This window comes from Cervus elaphus, chromosome 15 (assembly GCF_910594005.1).
Source record: "Cervus elaphus chromosome 15, mCerEla1.1, whole genome shotgun sequence".
Lineage (NCBI taxonomy): Eukaryota > Metazoa > Chordata > Mammalia > Artiodactyla > Cervidae > Cervus > Cervus elaphus.
In genome coordinates, this window is record NC_057829.1 from 6,241,050 (window position 1) to 6,263,156 (window position 22,107).

Below are 22,107 nucleotides of genomic sequence, written 5' to 3' on the forward strand. Positions count from 1 at the left end.
AGTTATTGTATCTTTCTCCCCTTAGACATAGCTGCAGTGCCAGAATTCTCTCTGAAACCAGCTTTCCTTTAGTGTTATAAGGTATTGATTTTACTAATTAAGCTTCAACCTTAGAGCTCTTCCCAGTTACTAGGAACATTTTTTTCTTTACTATTAGGATTTAATTAGTTCAACTCAGAGGGCAGTCTCTTTAAATTTATTTTTTAATCGAGATATAACTGACATTCATTTTATTAAAGTATATAGTATAATGATTCAATGGTTATATATGTTGCAAAATGATCAATGCAAGTCTAGATAATACCCGCGACCAGACAGAGTTATAAAGTTTTTTTGTGATGAGAACTTTTAAGATCTGCCTCGGTGTTTAGTCACTAAGTCATGTCCAACTCTGTGACATGGACTGTAGCCCCCCAGGCTCCCCTGTCCATGGGATTTCAAGGGCAAGAATCTCTTAGCAACTTTTAAATATGTAATACGGCATTATTAACTATAGTCACTGTGCTGTACATTACATCCCAAGACTTCTTTTTTTGTAACTGGAAGTTTGCACCTCTTGATCACCTTTACCCATTTTAGCTACCTCCTACCCCCCACCTCTAGCAGCCACCCATCTATTCTGTGTGTGTATGAATTCTGGTTGTTTTTGTTTGTTTTAGATAAATGAGATAGTATTTGTCTTTTTCTGTCTGACTTATTTCACTTAGCGTAATGCCCTCGGGATTTATCCGTGTTGTTGCAAATGACAAGACTTATTCTTTTTTATGGCTGAATAATATTCCATTGTATATAAATACCTTATCTTCTTTATCCATTCATCCCTTGATGAACACTTAGGTTGCCTACATGTCTTAGCTGTTACAAATAAAGCTGCAGTGAACATGCGGGCACATACATCTTTTCAAGTTAGTATTTTCATTTCTTTTGAATAGGTACCCAGAAGTGGAATTGTTGGATCATATAATAGTTCAAACCTTTTTTCACAATGGTTGCAACAATTTACATTTCTACCAAGAGTACCCAAGGATTCCCTTTTCTACACATCACATCAGCAGCACTTGTTATTTTTTGTCTTTGATACTAGCCATTCTAACATGTATGAGGTTATATTTTACTGTGATTCTGATTTGCATTTCCCTCATAATTTGGTAATATTGAGCACCTTTTCATGTACCTATTGGCCATTTGAATGTCTTCTCTGGAAAAATGTCAGATACTCTGCCCTTTCTTTAATTTGGATTCTTTGGGTTTTTGGCTACAGAGGTGTGTGGGTTCTTACATATTTTATGATTTGCAAATACTTTCTCTCATTTGGTAGGTTGTCTTTTTATTTTGTTGATAGTTTCCCTTGCTGTCTAGAGTTTTTTAGTTGGATGTAGTCCTACATGTTTATTTTTGCCTTTGCTTTGGTGTCAAATTAAAAAAATCATACCTAAGGCTGATGGCAAGTAGCTTACTGCCTGTTTTCTTATAGGAGTCTCACGGTGTCAGGTCTTAGGTTCAAGTGTTTAACCCTTTTGGGGTTGAGTTTTGTGTGCAGCGTCAGCGGTCCAGTTTTCCCAATGCCATTCCTTTTGGCACTTCCCGATTTCAGAGGTTAAGACTCCACACTCCCAATGCAGGGAGCACAGGTTCAGTCCCTGGTCAGGAAACAAAAAGCATGCATGCTGCATGGCATGACCTAAACATTTTTTTAAAAGACTGTCTTAGCTACCTATGAATCAGGAAGCTGGCTCTTATCAGACACCTTAATGTGCTGGTGACTTGATTTTGGACTTTCCAGCCTCCAGAACTGTGAGAAATAAATGTTTGTTCAGCTCAGTCGCTCAGTCATGTCTGACTCTTTGCGACCCCATGGACCTCAGCACACCAGGCCTCCCTGTCCATCACCAACTCCCAGAGTCCACCCAAACCCATGTCGATCGAGTCAGTGATGCCATCCAACCATCTCATCCTCTGTTGTCCCCTTCTCCTCCCACCTTCAGTCTTTCCCAACATCAGGGTCTTTTCAAATGAGTCAGTTCCTCACATCAGGTGGCCAAAGTATTGGAGTTTCAGCTTCAGCATCAGTCCTTCCAGTGAACACCCAGGACTGATTTCCTTTATGATGGACTGGTTGGATCTCCTTGCAGTCCCAGGGACTCTCAAGAGTCTTCTCCAACACCATAGTTCAAAAGCATCAATTCTTCGGAGCTCAGCTTTCTTTATAGTCCAAGTCTCACATCCATACATGACCACTGGAAAAACCATAGCCTTGACTAGACGGATCTTTGTTGGCAAAGTAATGTCTCTGCTTTTTAATATGCTTAGGTTGGTCATAACTTTCCTTCTAAGTAGTAAGCGTCTTTTAGTTTCATGGCTGCAGTCACCATCTGCAGTGATTTTGGAGCCCCCAAAAATGAAGTCTCTCACTATTTCCATTGTTTCTCCATCTATTTCCCATGAAGTGATGGGACCAGATGCCATGATCTTAGTTTTCTGAATGTTGAGCTTTAAGCCAACTTTTCCATTCTCTTCTTTCACTTTCATCAAGAGGCTCTTTAGTTCTTCACTCTCTGCCATAAGGGTGGTGTCATCTGCATATCTGAGGTTATTGCTATTTCTCCTGGCAATCTTGATTCCAGCTTGTGCTTCATCCATACCAGTGTTTGTTATTTAACCAAATAAAAAAAGAAAGACTGTCCTTTTCCCATTGTATATTCTTAGTCCCTTGGTTGTGAATTAAGTGACGGTGTATGTGTAGGTTTATTTCTGAGCTCTATTCTGTTCCATTGAGCTATGTGTCTGTTTTTAATGCCAGTACTATACTGTTTTGATTACTATAGCTTTGTAACATAGTTTGAAATCAGGAAGTGTGAGGCCTCCAATTTTGTTCTTCTTTCTCTAGATTGCTTTGGCTATTCAAGGTCTTTCATGAGTCCTTACAAGCTTTAGGGTTGTTTGTTTTATTTCTGTGAGAATTGCTATTGGGATTTTGATAGGGATTGCACTGAACAGTATTGACATTTTAACATTTTTAATTCTTCCAATCAATGATCATGGAATATCTTCACATTTATTTGTGAGTTTGAGTTTCTCAGCAGTCTTAATTCCTAAGATAGGTGTTTGCTTATTCTCACCTGGATTTTTGAAATAACTCGGTTACCACTCTCCGTACGAACCTCCACTCTCTTGCCTCTCTGAGACTGGAGTGACCTTTCTAAAACTGCAAATACGATTGTGTCACTCTTGTTGTTGTAACCGTCTGTGCGCCCCACTGCCTTCGGTAAAGAACAGACTCTGCTGTAGCAGACAGAGCTGACCTCAGCCTGTCTTTTATTCTCTTTCCTCAGCCTTGTGCTTTAGCAGTAGTGCACTGCTTAATATTTTTCTGACTATCTAGTGCTGTTTCAAGTCTCCCCTTTCATTTGTTATTTTATCTGCCTCCTTCCTATTTTTCTGGACTCAAACTCCTTTAAGATGTAGCTCAGCTCTCATAGTCGTTGAAGTTCTGTCTGACCTCCCCAGACAGTGACTTTCCTTTGTTATTGAGCATGTTATGGCATATTATGCTTGCTTAAAGATGTGGCTATTTCTTTTTTTCTCCTAATCTTCAAATACATAGCCCACAGCCTGGTACATAGTAGACATTGAGAAGTTTAAATAATGGCTCATGTCTGAGAGAAGATGGACCCCAAGTTCACTTAGTTTTATACATGTGTTTAGTTACAAAAAAAACTTTTCCTGATTATAAAAATATGAAAATGTTTGAAAGTAATACTTGTTCAGTGTTGAAAACCTGACAAAAATATAGAAAAGTTAAAAGAATATGATGTCATTCATCTGTTGTACAGCATAGTAGGCGTATTTCTTCACAGTCTTTTTTAAACTGCATAGGGGGTCTCTTAGTTGTGGCACACATGCTGTAGAGCATGCGGGCTTCAGCAGCTGCAGTGTGCAGACTTAGTTGCTCCATGGCAGGTGGGATCTTAGATCCCCAAGCAGAGATCAAATCCGCACCCCCTGCTTTGGAAGGCAGACGCTCAACCAGTGGGCCACCAGGGAAGTCCTCTTCCTCGGCTTTTAAGAATGCTTCTGTGTACATTATCTATTTGTGAGGACATTTTCTTGTTTTTACAGAAAGGATCGAGGTTAATGAACATCAAGTTTAATAAAGAGCTAAGGTCACCCGGGGAAGTGTAGAAGTGAGCAGGACCTAAGTAAGGACCTAAGAAAGTAAGCAGGACCTAAGAAAGTAAGATGAGGAAATGGAATCTTTTAGAAAGGCAATGCATTGTGTACTATACGCTTTATCACTGATCCTCCAGCAGCCCTTTTACATAGGCCCCATCTTCTCTGCTTTAAAGGCTGGGAAATGATGACACAGGCTATGTCTGCAGAGTCTGCTCTGAGGAGCCCTAAGGCTCTGCAACGCACACCAGGAGTTTCAGAGATAATGAAATTTAAGGATACATTTGCAAAATATAAAATGACACACTGCCCGAGGAATCCAGATTCTTTCAATGTTCTTATCTTTTGTGGTAGAGAAGTTTTATTGTCTTTTTTTTAAAAAAAGCTTGCAAATCATTGCCCTAGCTTATGGGACAAGTTCAGTTCTGTCTACTTCCCTTATAATGCTGGTTGAATGAAACACTACCATAAAGTATTTTATCTTTTAATTTTAATACATGAAATGTTTTTAGGATGCTAAAACTGTATCTTTTATGTCCTATTGTATACCAGAATTCTACTTGCTTTTGAGTTCAGTGTCATTCACCTACTTACTTGAGTAATGCCTGGTATCAGACATTCTAGATGCCGGTTGATAAGACAGACAAGATCGCTGCTCTCTGCTGTTTGCAGTCTAGTGGGAGGAGCAGTTAGATGGGCAATAGAAAAATAAATATCAAGAGTGGTAAGTGGTTTTAAGAAAATAAGACAGGCTGGGGACTTCCCTGATGGTCCAATAGCTAAGACTGGACCACAGTCGTAATGCAGGGACCTGGGTTCATCCCTGGTCAGGGAACTAGATCCCATACGCTGCAGCTAAGACTTCACATGCCACAACTAAGACCCGGTGCAGCCAAAGTAAATATTAAGAAAAGAAGACAGGCTGATGTGATAGAATTTGGGAATTGGCTGCCTTCTGTTCAGTCTCTAGAGAAAGCCTTCCTGGGGAGACGACCATGGAGCTGAGACCTGGGCAGGACCGAGGAGCTAGCTATGCACAGATACTAAAAACAGGAATTGTAGAGAGATTAAAAGACACTAGAATTCAAAAGAGGGACGGGAGCGTAATTTCCTAAGTTCCAATTTTAATAGTAATGATTACTAAGGAAAAGCTTGTCTGATTTGACAAGATAAAAATTACGGATTTTTTTTTTTTTAAACCTGGGAATCCCCTGGCGGTCCAGTGGCTAGGACTCGGCACTTTCACTGTGGTGGCCCAGGTTCAACCCCCTGGTTGGGGAACTGAGATCCACAAGCCTTGTGCCATGGCCAAAGAAAGAAAAAACAAAGAAACCTATAATATGAAGTGGCAAACAATTCTGGAAAAATAGTATATAAAATATTACAGGATTAAGGTAATTTATTACAGGCTCATACAGATTAATAAGAAATATATAAAACTCAGTGGTTAAATGGTAAAGAAGCATGACAAGGCAGTTCCCAGAAGAGATGGTATAATTGATACACATCATTAAAAATCAAAAGGAACAGGGATTTCCCTGGCGGTCCAGTGGTTAAGACTTCGTGCTTCCATTGCAGGGGGTGCAGGTTCGATCCCTGGTCAGGGGACTCGATGCCACATGGCACCCCTCCCAAAAATCAAAAGAACGCCAATTAAAAAATCATTTCTTTAAATCTACTAAATTAGCTTAAACTTCTCTTCTTTTACTAATATCCCATACTGGGAAAAGGAGAGTGAAACCAGGCATTCTTATAAATTGCTAATGACAGGCAATTTGGCTCTCTGTTATTGTCCTAGTAACTTCATCTCTTTATAGTTGGAGAATAATCACTTTACAGTATTGTGATTGTTTCTACCTTTCATCAACATGAATCAGCCATAGGTACACACGTCTGTCTCCTCCCTCTTAAAACCTTCCTCCCATCCCATCCCTCTAGTTGTCACAGGGCACCAGCTTTGGGTTCCCTGTGTCATACAGAAAATTGGGGATTTATTTTCAACAACAAAAAAAAACAGATTTATTGGGGAAAATAAACATTTACACCAGAACACGCCTCATGTTGTTTGAGTAGGTATTTGATAGGGTCCAAAAATGTGTGACGGTAGGGAGATGTCGGAGTGACTCAGGATGCACTTGCTCCGTGGCGCTGGAACCAGCCCTTGAAGAAGAGCAGTCGTAACAGCTGCAGTCACAGAAGGAAAAGCCTTTGATGCAGTGGGAAATGACAGAACAGCAGCATGTAAAACTGTCAGAGAAAGGTCTTTGAAAGTGTTGATTTAGATGTGCATAAAAAAAGACTCCAAGATATATACTAAAATGTTACTATTGGTGTGTTGGAGTGCACAATAAAAGTTCTAACTGTGTCTTAGAAAAACTTTTCCCCAGAAACTTACTTAAGACCTAAATGACAGCAATAAAGAAACTGACTCTGTGTTCATCTTTCTACAAAAGAGCTTTGAAGGTACGATCGTGTGGGAGAGCCAAGACCTCCAAGGCCTCGTGTCAAGAAATCTCCACAGAGTGACAGTTAATGATGGAGGAGGGGTTCTCAGAGTCATTACAGTAAGTCCTTCCTTTTTTAATTTAGGTTATTGAGCATACCTTAGCGTTCTTTAATACCCTAAAATGTTTTTAAGTTTATTTTGACACCAACTCATATGGAACAATGAATCTTATGTTTAGAATGTATGTAATAGAAAGTGTTGTTGAGTCACCAATAGTAAAAGATGAAAAACTGAAATGTTCCGGGATTTTATAGCTTCAACCTTCATAGACAGTTTGCCTTAAGATTAGTGCATTTTAGGAAGTATGATGTTTTATTTTCGCATTAGTTTTTAGGTTAACATCTTTTTAAGTTCACTTCCTCAGTATTTAGAGTATTCAGTCTCACTTAACATCAGTACGATGTCAGTTAGAATACTATGGATAAAAGTGTTAGAAGGTAAGATTGAATATTCACCGCCATTTATATTGCTGGGCTTTGTGGTTTTCCTTTTTCATTTGCCAGATTTTCTTAAAACTTAAAACAGACAGGTAGATTTCTCAGAGTAAGTGTAGGATGATAAAAAGGTATAAGCAGACTTAAAATGATGAACTTTAAATAAATAAGTGATGGTGTGGTGCGGTTATAGAATTGTTCTCCTTGAATTCTGGCCTAATGATTAGGAAAGCACTTGGCGTTTAAATTCACAGGCTTAGTACATTTCATTAAATATTAACCTTATTCACATAAATTAATCCTTGAATTTGAAATGAAAATCATGAGGTTTGTTATTATACATTATACATTCAGGAAACATTTATGGCATACTCATTGTGAGGCAAGCACAATCTTGGGAGATCCATAACTGTCCCACAGGGGAATTTACAGTCCAGTGAGGAAGAAAGACGTTAAACAGACAGACCCACACATTCAAGTGTAATTACAGCCTTAGCCTTGTAGGCCATGTTTAGGATTTCATCCTTGATTATGAAATGTCCCCTATTTAATATACAGTGTTTCATGGATTTGTAGGGTTTTTTCCTTATTTTCAAAGCAAGTGCCTTGAATTTCTTGTCTCCTTTTCTGTGTGTGAAACTTAAATATGCAAAACATCACAGAATTCTATACTATTCAGTTGATTGCACAAAAGGAAATCAGTTTACTTCTGAGTTTTGGGCTAGATTTAAGGTAAAGATTCACATGATCTGCTTTGGGAATAAATATGATTGTGGAGGGCTGTGAAAGCTCAGTCGTGTCCAACACTTTGTGATCCCATGGACTATACCCCGCCAGGCTTCCCTATCCATGGAATTCTCCAGGCAAGAATACTGGAGTGGGTACCCATTCCTTTCTCCAGGGGATCTTCTCGACACAGGGGATTGAACCTGGGTCGCCTGCATTGCAGGCAGGTTCTTTACCATCTGAGCCAACAGGAAGCCTTGTGGAGGGTTAACAGTAGCTTAAACACTCAGCTAACTGGAGGAAAAAAAGAAAAATTTGACTGCTTAGGAGCCTATTCTAAGGAACCCATGTGCAAATAAAGGTTTTCATCATAAATGCACAGAGCTGTAAGTTTTCCTAAGTCTTGCTCCCTTGCCAGCAAGTAATAACCTCAGAAAATTTTCAAAGGCAAAATAAAAGCCAAGATGTGACATTTTAGATAGAAGTTAATAAAGTACTGTCAAGTTCTACACAAAACAGTATAGTGTGTAGTTTTTAAAAAGAAGAAATAACCAACCCCCCCCAAAAAAGTGTGCAATCTTTTGAAAAAGATTTTTTTTTTCCTTTGAAAAAGAAAAAAACAACTCCTCCCACTCCCCGCAAAAAAAAAACCAAGAGTGTACAATCTTTTCTACAAAGTTGGAATCTGTAGCATTCACCTCTAGAAATTTTCTGCACGTTCAGCTACAAATCATATTCTGAATTAAATGGTGATTTACCTCAGTCACCCCAGAACACTTGTGTCTCTGCTGGCCTTAAAACATTACTTTGTATAGTAGAGCTCTGCTAGAAGGATCTGTTCAAAAAGGGACTAGGCAGGCAGTAAGGCCTCTTGATCGGGTGAGTATGTAGAAAAAATGCTGTAGATGTGCTGAGGCATGACCGACAGTCTGATCCAGCCTTCAGCAGCTGGTAGACATGCTGGGGGGTAACACCCAAAGGTGAGGCCCCTCACTTCAAGTAAGGGCCTTGGGTAACCTATGAGGTGAAAAGAGGCATATTTCTAAAAACAACAGCTCCTCCAAAGCTGAGAGGTAGATAGGACTGTTGTTGGCTGTTGGCACAGTAATCTCTGGGCACCTTCAACATCAGTAGTCTGGTTCAACTATTGGCTTAGACAGCTTTTCACTATATGGTAGCAGACACTTTAAAATGTGCCTGGTGTATTTGAACTCACGGGCATTTTCAATCTCCAAGTACTCAAACATGATAGTAATTTTATTTTTAAGTGTGGGAGTTTGGGGATGTAAAATAAAGCTGGTTTTGGTAATAATGTTGGTAGCAAGTTCAAGAATATGATTCTGTGTAAGCTGGAATTCTGAACACCAGTCTGGAGATTATTCGGTATACCTGTCTTGGACATTGTAATAATTAGACAACAACAGCAAAAGTGGAATGCTGATATCCTGATAGCATCTTAGATGGATTCATGTGCCGTGGAGTCACATTATGAATTTTGCAAAATTAATTTTCAAGTGTAAGGAATGTATTTATAGTCATGAAGCTTCAAGCACTTATATTCTCGTCTCTTTCAGACTGGGGAGGGTGCCTTGCCTCATGAATTCATGGAAGGTGTGGAGGGAGTTGCAGGTGGTTTTATTTATACTATTCAGGGTAAGTCAGCTGGTTGAAAGTTGAAAAGCATACGGAATCTCACCTACTTCATCTTCATACTTTAGTCATGAAAGGTAATCTTTTCCTTTTTTAGTTATCAAAAATAGTTTTTATTGACAAATAATTCACATACCATATAGTTTATCAAGTGTTTGATTCCATACTTTTTAGTATATCCTGCATTCTGCTATCATCTCCACTAATTCCAGACCATTTCTATCACCCTCAAAAAGGAGTCGCTGTGTGTGTCTTCAGTGATGCTTCTGGAAATACCCACATTTGTGAACTTCTGAGAATTCTGCATCAGTGACCCCTAAGAACAGCTGTTGTAGCTGCTGGTGGTCACTTGTCCTGATCATCACTTACAGATCAAAGGTGCCCAGTGGTGGTCCTGCCTGATTTCTCAGAGCTCTGCAGATCAGGCATTTCTAGGAAAGGATTTGGACCCAGCTCCCCTGAAGTCACCCTGAGGTGACTGAGCAAAGCAGAGTCCATACTCTGAGAGGCAGTTCTTCAGGGGGACTCCTTTAATGTGCAGGACTGAGGATGAGACAGAACGCTCTATTTGAGGCCACTGCATGTACTTTGAAGATGTGAGCAGGCTGTGGCACCTTTTTTTTTTTTTCTCTAGCATCTTTATTTATACAGTGTCCCCTCACTGTATTTACATCACCCCTAAGGGAAAGTCAGAACAGGTACATAGGTTTTGCCCACAAACTTGCCATTAAACATCAAGATGTAAAGTTTAGGGATCCTTAATTTTAGTCCAGAGATTTTTCATAAAACTATGAGACCGCTCTGCCAGGGGTGGTACCAACTTAGCTCACCAGAGACTAGCTAATGGGTCACCTGGGGGAAACTCAGGTCAGGAGGCCAGGTTCATAAAACAGCTCACACTTGGGGGCGGGTACAAGTGTACACACCATCTGACTTAATGTCTAGCAACTTTCTTTCTTGTGCCAGTTATGTCAACTCTGTACCGTCAGGAGACTTTAAAAACTTGAGGGGCCCATGAGACTTCTGGCACCGAACTATTCCACAGGGAGCAGCTACTGTGCCTTGAACAACTGGTTATCTTAAATTTTCTCTCTGAGGCCAAAGGATTAAGGTTTGGGTGAGAAAAACCCCTTTCAGACAAGAGAAAAATACCTCAATTTTAGGGTAAAGGAATTAGAATGAATAGATTTTACTTCTCATGTACTGGATATATCTGAAAAGCTGACTATAATTTTTTTTTTTTTAATCTGAGAATTTATGCACTGTTTACAAGAATCACATGCTACACAAATTCTCAAATTTTGTTGGGCGTTAGCATCTCTGGCTGGGCCCTGCCTCAGGTTGGAGAGTTAAGAATCTTCAGGATTGGAGCTCAGATACCTGTATTTTAACAGGCTTGCTAGATGGATTTAATGCCTCTAAAGTTTGAGAGGCTGTAAACTGTATGATTCTTGTAGATAGCACCTAGACAGATGGTCAGATTTAAAACACACAGATAGTATACTAGTTTCCAGATACATGCAATATAAGCCAAATTGTACAATCTGTTACTGGAAAAGCCTGTATTTAATTTCTGCTCTTGTTACCAACCGTTTTCCTACTGCCATAACTTTATAACACTTCTACTTTCCTCCAAGTGTTAAATTGTGTATATTTATCCTTACCTTTAAAGTGACAGGATGTTACAGTAAGAATTGAGAAGGGACCCAAGATCATTTAGGCCTATGCTTCTCAAAGGGTCCTTTGTGGTCCACCTACATCAAAGTTACAGGAAGTCACAGGTTAGAAACACAGATTCCTGGGCTCCGCTGGCTCTCTAGGCTTGGGGCTTAGACATCTGTATTCCATAAGCTTTCCTGAGAACCACAGACTTAGTCCAGCTCCCCCTTTTACAGATGAGAATGCTGAGGCCCAGAAACGTGCAGTGTGTCCAGGATCCCACAGACAGTGGCAGAATCAGAAACAGATCTCAGCCCCACCCCCAGGCTCTCTGTCTGCAGTTACAGAGTGGAGCACTAAATACTGCTCAGTTTACTTCCCTGCTGCTCAGCCACCCATTTGTCATTTTTCAGAGATTTTCTAATTTTCTAAGTTGACAAAATCCTGTGCCAGTGAAAGAATTGCTGCCTTATTTGAGGACAGTCCGTGCACAAATGTGACAAATGATTCATTAGCTTGTGAGATGGTAATTAAAATGTCTTTTAAGCACATTGGTAATCATTTTTATTATGGAATAGCACAGATAATCCAGAAATAGTGCTATAAGAAACACTCATGTCCTTGTTGCTTAGAACTAACATGTTTACATTTTTTCATATTTGCTTTTTTTTTTTTTTTGAGAAATGAAGCATTTTAGATAGAGTTGAAGCCCCTCCCTCCTAGGACTCCCTACCCCTGCTCCTCCTGCTCCCCTCAGAGAGGACACCACTGTCCTAAAGCTCATGTGCATCCTTCCCAGTCTTACTATCCTACTTTCTACTACATATGTACGTAACTCCTATGACATATAGTTTTGATTAAGTATTTCATAATTTATACCTATGGTATATATAGCAATTGGCAAAATACTTGTTTTCACTCAGCATTATTTTTTAGTGCTGTTCCTCTTAACATCCAAGATCAGTTTGATTTTTTTAAAATTTATTTTATTGAAGTATAGTTGATTTATAATGTGTTAATTTCTGCTGTACAGAAAGTGTTTCAGTTAGATATGTGTGTGTGTGTGTGTGTATGCTTCTTTTTCATATTCCCTTCCATTGTGGTTTATTACAGGATATTGAATATAGTTCCTTGTGCTACACAGTAGGACCTTGTTGTTTATCTATTCTATGTATGAAATGTTTGCATCTGTAACCCCAAACTCACAGTCTATCCCACTCTCTGCTCCCTTTCCCTTTTGGCAACCTCAGTTCTGTTTTCTGTGTCTGTGAATGTTTCTGTTTTGTAAATAATTTCATTTGTCCTGTTTCTAGTCTACATACAAGTCATGCTGTGTGGGATTTGTCCTTTGCTTTCTTACTTCGCTTAGAATGATAATCTCGAGGTCCGTCCATGGTGCTGCAAGTGGCTATATCCTTCTTTTCTGTGGCAGAGTAGCACTCCATTGTACATATGTACCACGCCTTCTTTACCCTTCACCCGTCAGTGGGCATTGGGTCGTTCCCCTGGCTTGGCCGTTGTGAGCAGTGCTGCTCTGCAGGTTAACTTTTTAACTGCTATATCCCATTATGTGAACATACCATGATTCAGCCATTCTCTTATCGGTAGGCATTTAGACTGGTTCCATTTTTCACTGTCACAAACAGTGCTGCCATAAATACCCTTGTGAGCGTGTGAAATAATGTCTCTGGGGATGTATCTACAATTGGACTTACACAGTCGGACACCTTCAGCCTAACCAGGTGTTCCTGAGTTGCTCCTCACAGTGAGTCCGTGGGTTTATCCTCCCACCAGCAGTGTGTGGGAGTTCCGGTTTCTCTCCCTCAAATTTCCTAACACATGTTTTCTGTTAGGTTGCCTTGGGAGGAGTGCTAGTGTGGCAATATTACAAGTTCTGGGTCTTACGCTTGCAGTAGCTCTTTTCTCCAACTCTTTTTAGAAGGCGACGCTCTTTTAAAAACCCTTCATTCTCGCCCTCGAAGACTTCTCGATCATATACATAATCTCCACGAGGAGGATGCCTTACTAAAGGAAGAAAGCAGCCTCTATGATGATATTGTGTTTGTGGATGTTGTCGACACTTATCGAAATGTTCCTGCAAAATTACTGAACTTCTATAGATGGTATGTTATAAAAATGTTGGGTAGGTGCTGTTTTATTTTTCTTTTGATGTAGAAGCAGTTTATCAATAACATCAAACCACTGAGATTTATTTTTATTTTTATTTTTTTCACTGAGATTTTTTAAACTAACCTAAGAGCCCTGAGCACCTGTGATGTGTTCTATCATACCCTAGTTCTTTGTGAGGACTAATTTTCTGAAATGCTGCTGCCTTGTTTCTCTTAGCAGATCCATAATGTGAGTGCTGTTAATCAAAAGCAAGGTAAAAGATGGTTCACTTTGCGTCATTCCTACTTTCCCATAGTTGTCGGGAGCCAACATTAGGTGAAAATCAGTGAGTTTGAAAGTGGTTTTCATCCCCACCCACCCAATATCTCCCACTGACAGTCACTCACACCCAGGTTACTGATCTGAGTTCTGTTCAGCTGAACATCCACATTGTATTTCTGTTCTGTCCTCCACTCATTGAAAAACTACCTGCCCTGATTCCAAAACTTTTAATACGATGAAACTCAACAACCCTTAGAGTCTACCATATTGTTACTTCCCAGACCCTCCAGTATTTCTTGGGTCTTGGTTGTAACTCCTTTTAATACCAACAATAAGTATACAGTAACTTATTAATTGAACACAAGTAGTTGTTAATATTACTGTTACTCTCGAGTCCGTAACTTTCTGTTGAGCCTCTGATACTGTCTACCCTGACTGTAGATGTAAAACCTTCAAACTCTGTCTAGATCAAACACATTAAGTATACTCACATCTTTTGTCTTTTTTAAAAAACTTTATCAGAGAGCTTGTTGCTTGATGAGCCCCAAAGTCTGTCCCTTCTGTTCTTCTCTGTTGCTCATGAGAAATTACCAACTTCTGGTCCTGAGGGGTAGACAGTTAAATTCATTTATGTAGGTTCATAGCTGGGGCAAGTCAGTATAATTTTGGGGTCCTCTTGTGGATAGAGGGGAGATATAAGTAAGAGTTGGAAGTGTGGGTATGCCCAGAATGCCAGGATTAAGTTTGACAGCTGCAGCAAGAACATTCTTTTAGCTTGAGGCCACTGATGGGGCTTCTGCTGGTTGGGCCAAGGTGAGGACATAAACAGGGGAGGAGGGGTAATGGAGGTCCAGGTGGGGATCAGGACTGCGGAGTTCTAGGGCTTTCTATAGGGAGCCGATTCTCAACTGTAGAAGTTCAGGTTTTGTCTCTTCTGCTTGCATCTCTCTGTGATCTTAGTCTCTCTGCCACTGTCTCTTCTGGGCCTTCATGTCTGCCAGGACACTGCAGGGACCTATTAACAGGCTGTGCGTCCAGACCTGCTTCCCAGAAGTCAGTCCCCAGTCTACCCTCCACACTGTAAATGACATCTTTGTTATTCACTCATCTTTATCCAGGGGCTCCATCAGTGACCCCAGTGTCCTTCATCACGGAAGTTTATTTTTGATTAGCAAGTAAATAGTATCTATATCTTCTGCTGTTAACTGAAAATAAAACTTTAGAAACATAGGGTTATGCTTTTGGTTGTGGATCTGTTGTTAAAATTCACCATTCTGTGACCTAATGAAACTTTTTCTCCAGATTTCTTTAGCTCAAATTTCTGTCATTTTACTGGTTCTTATAAAGACTGGGTTTTTTAACAAAGAGGTACAGGGGTTGGCAGTGTGAAATTGAAGAGTCAGTTTTGTCTGTAGTTGCCATTATATACTTTATAATGTGTAGATAAATGAAATCACCCTCTTGTGCCGTCCAGAAGTCATTTGTGATGGCTGAATTACTGAAGATCATTTCTAAGGGAAAATGTATTTCAGTGTTTTGACTCAGCCTTTTAAACACCATAAAACACCTGTGTATGGTACAGATAGCAGCAAAGGACATTCTCCTGTGTGCCAGTGTTCTGTGAAAGGCACCTGTCTGCTCACGCAGGCCTCCTGTTAGGAATGCAAGGGGCAGAGTCCTGCTGCTTGACAGACATGCTGGCCTGTCCTGCGCAAGGCCTAAGAAGCATTTGATCGTATGCTCCATCTAAGCCAAAGCTTTTCCCCACCGTGTTCTTTTTCCTTAACGCCTTTGCAGATTGGCTCGGCACCCGTCTGCTAGGCCACTCTGCTAGCACCAAGTGAGGACTGTAGCTGGCGGCAGTCTCCTCTTAGGGCAGAGGCTCTTGATGTTGGAGGGGCGCCCTGACGCCGTATCCCTTTTTTCGCCAACAGGACTGTGGAAACAACCAGCTTTGATTTGTTGCTCAAGACGGATGATGACTGTTACATAGACTTGGAAGCTGTGTTTAATAGAATCGCCCTCAAGAATCTGGATGGGCCTAATTTTTGGTGGGGAAAGTAAGTTAAACATTGTTAGCCCATCAATGTTCATTTCATGTACTGAGCACATGTAGTTAAGAAAAAAATGTGGTTGAGATAGGAAATTTCCTTGTTAGGCTCCAAAGTTACTATGTTTTATTAATTTACAATTAAAGGGGAAAAAACTATTTTAAATGGAAAACCTCAGGCTAATGTAATGAAGGGGGAAATTAATGTGACTTTTTATCACCATGCCCTACTACTGAAATTAGAAACTGCTATTCCTTAAATGTATGATACGTTTCTGAAACCATTTGCTGTGTCTCTAAATATGGAGTGGTAATTTATTTTTCATTTATTTTTTAATATATCTATGCAAGATGATTCAGAAACTCCATGAGAGAATTTAACATACCAGTCTTCTTTATAAAAACACCACTAGATACTTAATTCCTCAGGCCAAAAAATAAGCTTTTTCCTTTCTTTGCTTCTGTAACTTGTTCCTTTGTAGCATCAATTAAGGACTCGGGTTTAACCAGTGGTAGGTAGGGCCCGTGTCCGAACAACGCAAGCCGGCTTACTTTGAGTCTCAGTTTCAGGTTGAACTGGGCAGTTGATCGGACCGGGAAGTGGCAGGAGCTGGAGTACCCCAGCCCCGCATACCCCGCTTTTGCATGTGGGTCGGGGTATGTTATCTCCAGGGACATCGTCCACTGGCTGGCTGGCAACTCGGGGAGACTGAAGACCTACCAGGTAATTAAGGACTTCTGACCTAAAAGTACACTCATCAAGCAGGTTTCTTTTTTTTTTTTAAACTCGACCTAGTATTTCAGCCCTAAAAGCAGAGCAGCTTCCCTTGGAGAAAGTATGGTATTCCTTCTGTATAGGAATCAGCAGCCCTCAGAGGTTAGGGATACACTTCTATCCCTTAAACCTTGGCTGTAAATTTTATTCCTGTCGTCTTTGAATGTACTTCTTATGTTTTCAGCCTGTATTTAAAGGCATCGTCCCTGGAGGAGTGTAAAGATTTAGTCTTCGGCTTGCTTAGTCTTCCTTCTTATGAATAAAAGCTTTTTATTTTTGCTGATTCTGGTGACAGTATCAATAAAACAGCTCTGCCTGGGCCTTAGATCCACAGTATCTTTCCTGCTGTTGGTGCTGGAAGTTTAAGGTCCATGCAAAGAGGGGCTGGCCGCCTGCTTAGTATGTGGTCTCACTTCATTGTGGTGTGTGTGCTTCATGTTAATAATGGTCACTAGCTTGTACTTTGTGTATCCGTGTTACAACATGCAGCACTTCATAGTAGAGTAATCAGAAAACAAGTACAAAGAGTTCATGTGGGGGTGAGTGTGGCACTGTTCACCGACCAGACAGCACTGGAATTTTTACTTTCTGAACCTTCTGGGGCATGTGTAGGGTGAAGATGTAAGCATGGGCATTTGGATGGCAGCCATAGGACCTAAAAGATACCAGGTGAGCAAGCCTGAGCAGGGCTGGCCGCAGGGCTCGGAAGAGGTGAGTGAGGTTTCTCTTATCCAACCTTGGGCAGAAAGTGTGAATGGAAAGTCTTCTAGTGTCATCATAACTGTGCACTTGATTTAATTCACTATCACTGACCAGGGTCTCATAAACCAAAAAGGAAATGTTTTAAATGGAAGTTCTCCTACCCACAAAGAGTAAAGTGTTTATACATTTTTATACATTTCATTAAATTCTTTGCAGCTTTAAAACTTACAGGAATTGGCTGACTTCAGACCCTGGCTGTGCGACGGCTCCACAGAATGTGACTCCAGCAGTGTACCCACCTAAGTGGGGTCTCCCCTGAGACCCACCTGGGGTCAGGGCGGAGACAGAAGGCCTCCCATTTCCTTTACTACCCCTGGAGGTGCTCAGCCATCAGGGCCACAGCTCTCTGTGGGAAGGAGTCTGATTATTATGTCCCACCTCTTTATGTTCTTGAATTGAACGGACTCTGTACTCTGCGATATTCCTGGAAGCAGGAGCCAGTCCATGGAGCTGGGAAGTAGGCTGGTGGGTGAGAACCTGGACTCTGGGGTCTGATAAGACTCCATTTTAATCCTTCCTACTCAGCCTACCAGCATGAACGTCACTGTAACCTGGAGCAGGTTTCTTCACTCTTAGTTTCTCACTCATAACAAGGAAATAATTGCTAGCTCACAGGTTATCGTGAGAACTAAACTGGATAATACTTAGAAAGCCCTGGTACTGTCCCCACAAATACCGTAAACGGTTCTCCAGAGCACTTGCTGCTGTTCCCAGTACTGTCTGGCCAGCTTTTCTCCAGTAGCAGATACGAGACTGCGTTTATGGTTCCCACAGAGTCTCAGGCTCACTGCCCCACAGACACGCTCGTCTTTGAAATGACCGCCACCTTACTGGGCTCTGGAAGCGCCCGTGAACACCCGTTCTGTCTGCAGCAGAGGGTCAGCTTGCATTTTGTGTTTCGACAGGACAGCCTGTGGCTTTGTGAGAAGACCTGTGAACCAGGAATGCTGTCTTCCCCGCAGTATTCTCCGCAGGAACTCACGCAGCTGTGGAGACTAAAGGAGCTTTGCGGTGACCCCTGTCGGTGTGAAGCAAGAGGATGATGAGGTCGATCTGCTGTGTTAAAGGTCAGGGTGGGTGAATGACCGGCTGAGCAGAAGCCTGAGGTTTGGCCGCAGATTATATGGTCTTTCAGGGTAATTCTCAGCTGACACTTTCACTTCTCACCAATGTGGTATTTGACATTTGCGCAAAATTTCCTTTTTAAAAAACAACAGATAGCTATAGTGAAAGAAAAACTTATTTATATATTGGAAGGTGACTTGAAAAATACCAAACTGTTTGTAAAAACAAAAAATATTCCTGGGTCCTATTGCATCATTTCTAGTTTGTAATTCATTACCTATCATTTTGGTTAAAAGTCGGCCTCATTCAGAAATCTTGAGTATGCTAGTCTGAATTTCAGCTTGGAATGCAGACTAGCTCTGGATAGCTAAGTAGGATAATTACAGGCCAAAAAGAACTCATGCTGTGTGACCTGTGGTCACTTACACCAAAGTGGGGGTTTCTGGAAATCAGGTCAGATTTTGTAAATCTCTGAATGAAGTGGGCAACCTGAAAAGGAACCACTGTAATTCTCAGTTCTGTACCTTGGTTTTAAATTCATTTATTAAGTAGACTAAATTTCAAGTATTCTTTTGCCATTTAACATAAATCCTGAAGATCAAGCTATATTAATACTCCTTTTTTTAATGCTAAAGTTTTATGAATCTAAGTAAAATCGTACCTCTCAGGGTTTTAATGCCATAGGAAAGGATATTTCTAAACAGATGAAACTGAAATAATGTTGCTTTCTTCCATTGTAAAATGTTTACCTAATATAAGTGAATTTCAGTCAGAGCTGGAAATCTTCCTGAGAAAGAATGTATGCTCATTAGGGTATAACTGTAGGGAAAAGCACATAATTTTTGTGAGTACTCTAAAAACAGTGCAACTAAGAAGAGAGATCATAGCATACATATTACATAGAGGATATGCGTTCTTCAGTTTAAAGGAGACTTTCCCAAATCAGCCAAATCATTTTAACAATCTTTTAAACCAATAGTATGAATAGAGGATTCCATTAATACTGATCTTATGAATACATCATTAACTCACTTCAGATTTTTAGAGTAGTGAGGTTCTATTTAGTACCTACATCATCTCATAATGAAATATAGTCATGAACTATGAAATAAAATCTAAAAATCATTAGTAGGTGCAAAGCCTTTATTATTGCTGTTATATACATGCCTAGAAATGTTTTCTTCTCTAAGAAAAATACAGCTATTCTATACTTAGGGCAAGTTGTAAACTTCTTTTTTTTTTGGGGGTGGGGGGAGAATTGTCCCAATAAGTCATTTATTTGCAGTGAAACCCAGTCATGATACATTATCAAACCTCTGAATTTTATTAGTTGGCTATTACCATCGCACTAACAGACAGTCTCCATTTTCCACAGAATAGAACTGTAATGACTGTAGGTCATTTTCTAGTTCAATCTCTTTGCCCGGCATCTAAAATTAGAGCAAAGAGGTGGGGGTGATTAAGACAGATGTGACAAAACATATATACCCACACACACCCCAACAAAGATATATGGTTTCTATTCAGAATCAAAACATGTTACGTGAAGACTTAGCTTAACAGTGCGTCATACTGTGGGGAGCTCAGCTTGACTTTGCGTTTTTTTCTGGGCAACTTACTTTGGGACTTTCGTAGGACAACAGAAGTTCTGACACAGGAACTTTGAGGAGACGTGACAGCAAGCCTTTCACCTTTTGAACTGTCATGGATTCTGTCAAGGAAAAGAAAGAACATCAGTTCCCTCAGGCGACGGCCACGTGTAAGACGCGCTCACGCGCCGAGACCACACTGGCCATGCGCGCTGTCACCGTCGTCGCGTGCTCAGTCTGCCCAAGGGACGCCCAGGCGACGGCTCACCCCCAACGCGGGCCACCAGGTCAGGCTGTCACGCCACTTAGGGGCTTGCTTGGGAGGCTGTGGGAGAACGGAGCTGATGTCAGACCTAAGTGCCCTTTGATGACGACTTTTCATACCATGTCCGTGGTGTTTAATATTTCCTCCTTATTCTGAATAAACCAGAAATCATTCTCAGCACAGAAATAAATGTGAGTGAAATCGTTCACTTTTTACACCTGTGATGACTTGCTTAAAGGACGCTGGCGTCAGGTTTGGGCGCAGTGAGGACTTGTGCCAGTCTCTCTGGCCGTAGTTTCCTCCTCTGTGAAGTGAGGGGTGTAGACTAACGACCCACAGGCCCCACTTTCCAGGGCTCCCAGGCTGTAATCACTGTGGTGTGTGACGTGTGCAGCACACACACGCCGGGGACCGCTGGGCCCAGGGGTAGCTGAATGAGGAAATGCTTCCGTTTGTTCAGAAAGCAGTATGAACTTCTTTCCAAAGATGGGTTGTGATAAATATTGGGTATTTTGATTATGAGAAATAGTTTTTCTGGAGCTTTAGCTGGAGGTACAGCAATAGTGTGGTGTTCCTACAGATATCACATGTATTCAGAAAAATATTTTTTCTATCAAACATTTTTGTAAAAGCTGCGTCTTTATGCAACTTGTGATAATAAATGTTATCTTTATTTTAGAATAAAAACTTGCCTTTTCTTGTTTATGTATTGAATACTGACACTAAATGAACATCTATAATGTCAGTTAACAGTTTGTGCTTTGATTTGTGAATATGTGACAATCTTGTCCTTTCAAAGGGTTTAGGTGGACTGGCTTTCCTTGTTCAGAGGGTGGTTAGTGATGGGTTAATAACTCCGACTGCTGAGTTTAGAGAATATACAACTCAGATTTAAATTGCTTATAGCATAATTATTACATATATTTTCTCCATATTAGTCTAATCTGTTAATTCTACTTGAAGGTGAATAAAGCTCAGCCCATGAGCACGGTGAGTGTTCCAGGGGAAAGGACTGCCCCAATTAGATGAACACAGACCTAATAAGAGCATTCCTGAGCATTCCTGCAAGTTGAGTTCATGTAAAAGGAGAAGGAAAAATGCAAACATGTCCAAAATCAATTATATTAATTGATGGTCCTCTTCCACTTGTCTGTTCCCATTAGAGTCCTTACTGGCAAGTATTTAAGTTTGAAAACAGAAAAAAGAAGGGGAACCACTAACTTTAATTCAGCGTTATGTAACAGTAGCAAAGTCACGTGTTGCAGGAGTGGAAACTGGGCTGCTGGTAAGGAAAAGTGGATGATACTGTGAGCTGCTATCCGATGATGGCTTTCAGTCGTAAAGGTGCTTCTTGGGGCACAACAAAAGCCCTCCATAAGCAATACCAGGATAACCTTGTTTTATTTGATAAAAATGAATTAAAAAATCAATGTGAATTCACTGCACTGACAGGCAAATAGAAAGGTATTTCACTAGAGTCATTTATGATATTTTATTTCTTCAAATCCTCACTGTGCTAAATTTGAGCTGTTTATATTTTAGTATTTAACTGTGAATCAATTTTAATCTTACGATTCAGACTCTATTTCTCTCTTGAGTGAACAGTGAGTTACACTGATCTTTTGACAGAAAACTATTTCAAATGTGTCCATTAAACAGTGTCGACGAGCTGTCTCTGCAGGGGCTCCTGACTGGTAAGCAGAAGCAAGCACTCAAGCCAATGCCACTGTTGCTCTGGCCCAGAAAAGCCCCCAGAGCAGGCTTGTGAGAACCAGCCAGCAGAGGGCCTGTGGGAGCCCTGAAGGGCAAGCCCTAGGCTCCTGCCTCGGGTAAAGAAGTAACCACACATGGGCTCCTGATGCCAACAAAGATGTTTTCTAGAAAAGCCAAGAGGTTACAGGAGACTCGAACTTTCGGGGGGGAGGCAGGCGCAGGAGGAGTAGTTTTAGCATGATCAGTTGTATTTTAGAATGTAGAAGACTAGTGAAAGCCCACACTTTGAACTGTTCTACTTCAGCTGCCTCACGGGAGGGCCAGCGATTCAAAAGCAGAAAGAGAGGAGAGA

The 22,107-nt window shown here is 40.7% G+C and overlaps 2 protein-coding genes and 1 long non-coding RNA gene across 9 annotated transcripts in view; 1 reads left to right on the forward strand and 2 right to left on the reverse strand.

Annotated features, from left to right (window-relative positions):
* Window positions 1-22,049, forward strand: part of B3GALNT2 (beta-1,3-N-acetylgalactosaminyltransferase 2) — a 55,710-nt gene extending 33,661 nt beyond the window's left edge. For 2 of the 4 annotated variants that reach the window (XM_043924948.1, XM_043924950.1), the window contains 8 exons: window positions 6,624-6,734; window positions 9,411-9,489; window positions 13,085-13,268; window positions 15,471-15,596; window positions 16,151-16,310; window positions 16,974-17,030; window positions 18,029-18,190; window positions 19,824-22,049. In XM_043924948.1, coding sequence (XP_043780883.1) covers window positions 6,624-6,734; window positions 9,411-9,489; window positions 13,085-13,268; window positions 15,471-15,596; window positions 16,151-16,310; window positions 16,974-17,030; window positions 18,029-18,166 — 855 coding nt within the window. In that variant the 3' untranslated portion in view covers window positions 18,167-18,190; window positions 19,824-22,049. Of the gene's footprint in view, window positions 1-6,623; window positions 6,735-9,410; window positions 9,564-13,084; window positions 13,269-15,470; window positions 15,597-16,150; window positions 16,311-16,973; window positions 17,031-18,028; window positions 18,191-19,823 lie in introns of those variants that run through there. The other 2 variants (XM_043924949.1, XR_006345237.1) reach the window with 2 other exon arrangements.
* LOC122708644 lies at window positions 6,165-14,235 on the reverse strand. The gene is made up of 3 exons (XR_006345238.1): window positions 14,028-14,235; window positions 11,151-11,240; window positions 6,165-6,376 (listed from the first exon to the last, which is right to left on the reverse strand). It is a non-coding gene; the product is annotated as an uncharacterized LOC122708644 (long non-coding RNA).
* Window positions 19,318-22,107, reverse strand: part of TBCE (tubulin folding cofactor E) — a 91,159-nt gene continuing 88,369 nt past the window's right edge. For all 4 annotated transcript variants that reach the window (XM_043924945.1, XM_043924946.1, XM_043924944.1 and 1 more), the window contains 2 exons: window positions 19,808-19,899; window positions 19,318-19,618 (listed from right to left, as the gene is read on the reverse strand). In XM_043924945.1, coding sequence (XP_043780880.1) covers window positions 19,526-19,618; window positions 19,808-19,899 — 185 coding nt within the window. In that variant the 3' untranslated portion in view covers window positions 19,318-19,525. The remainder of the gene's footprint in view (window positions 19,619-19,807; window positions 19,900-22,107) is intronic.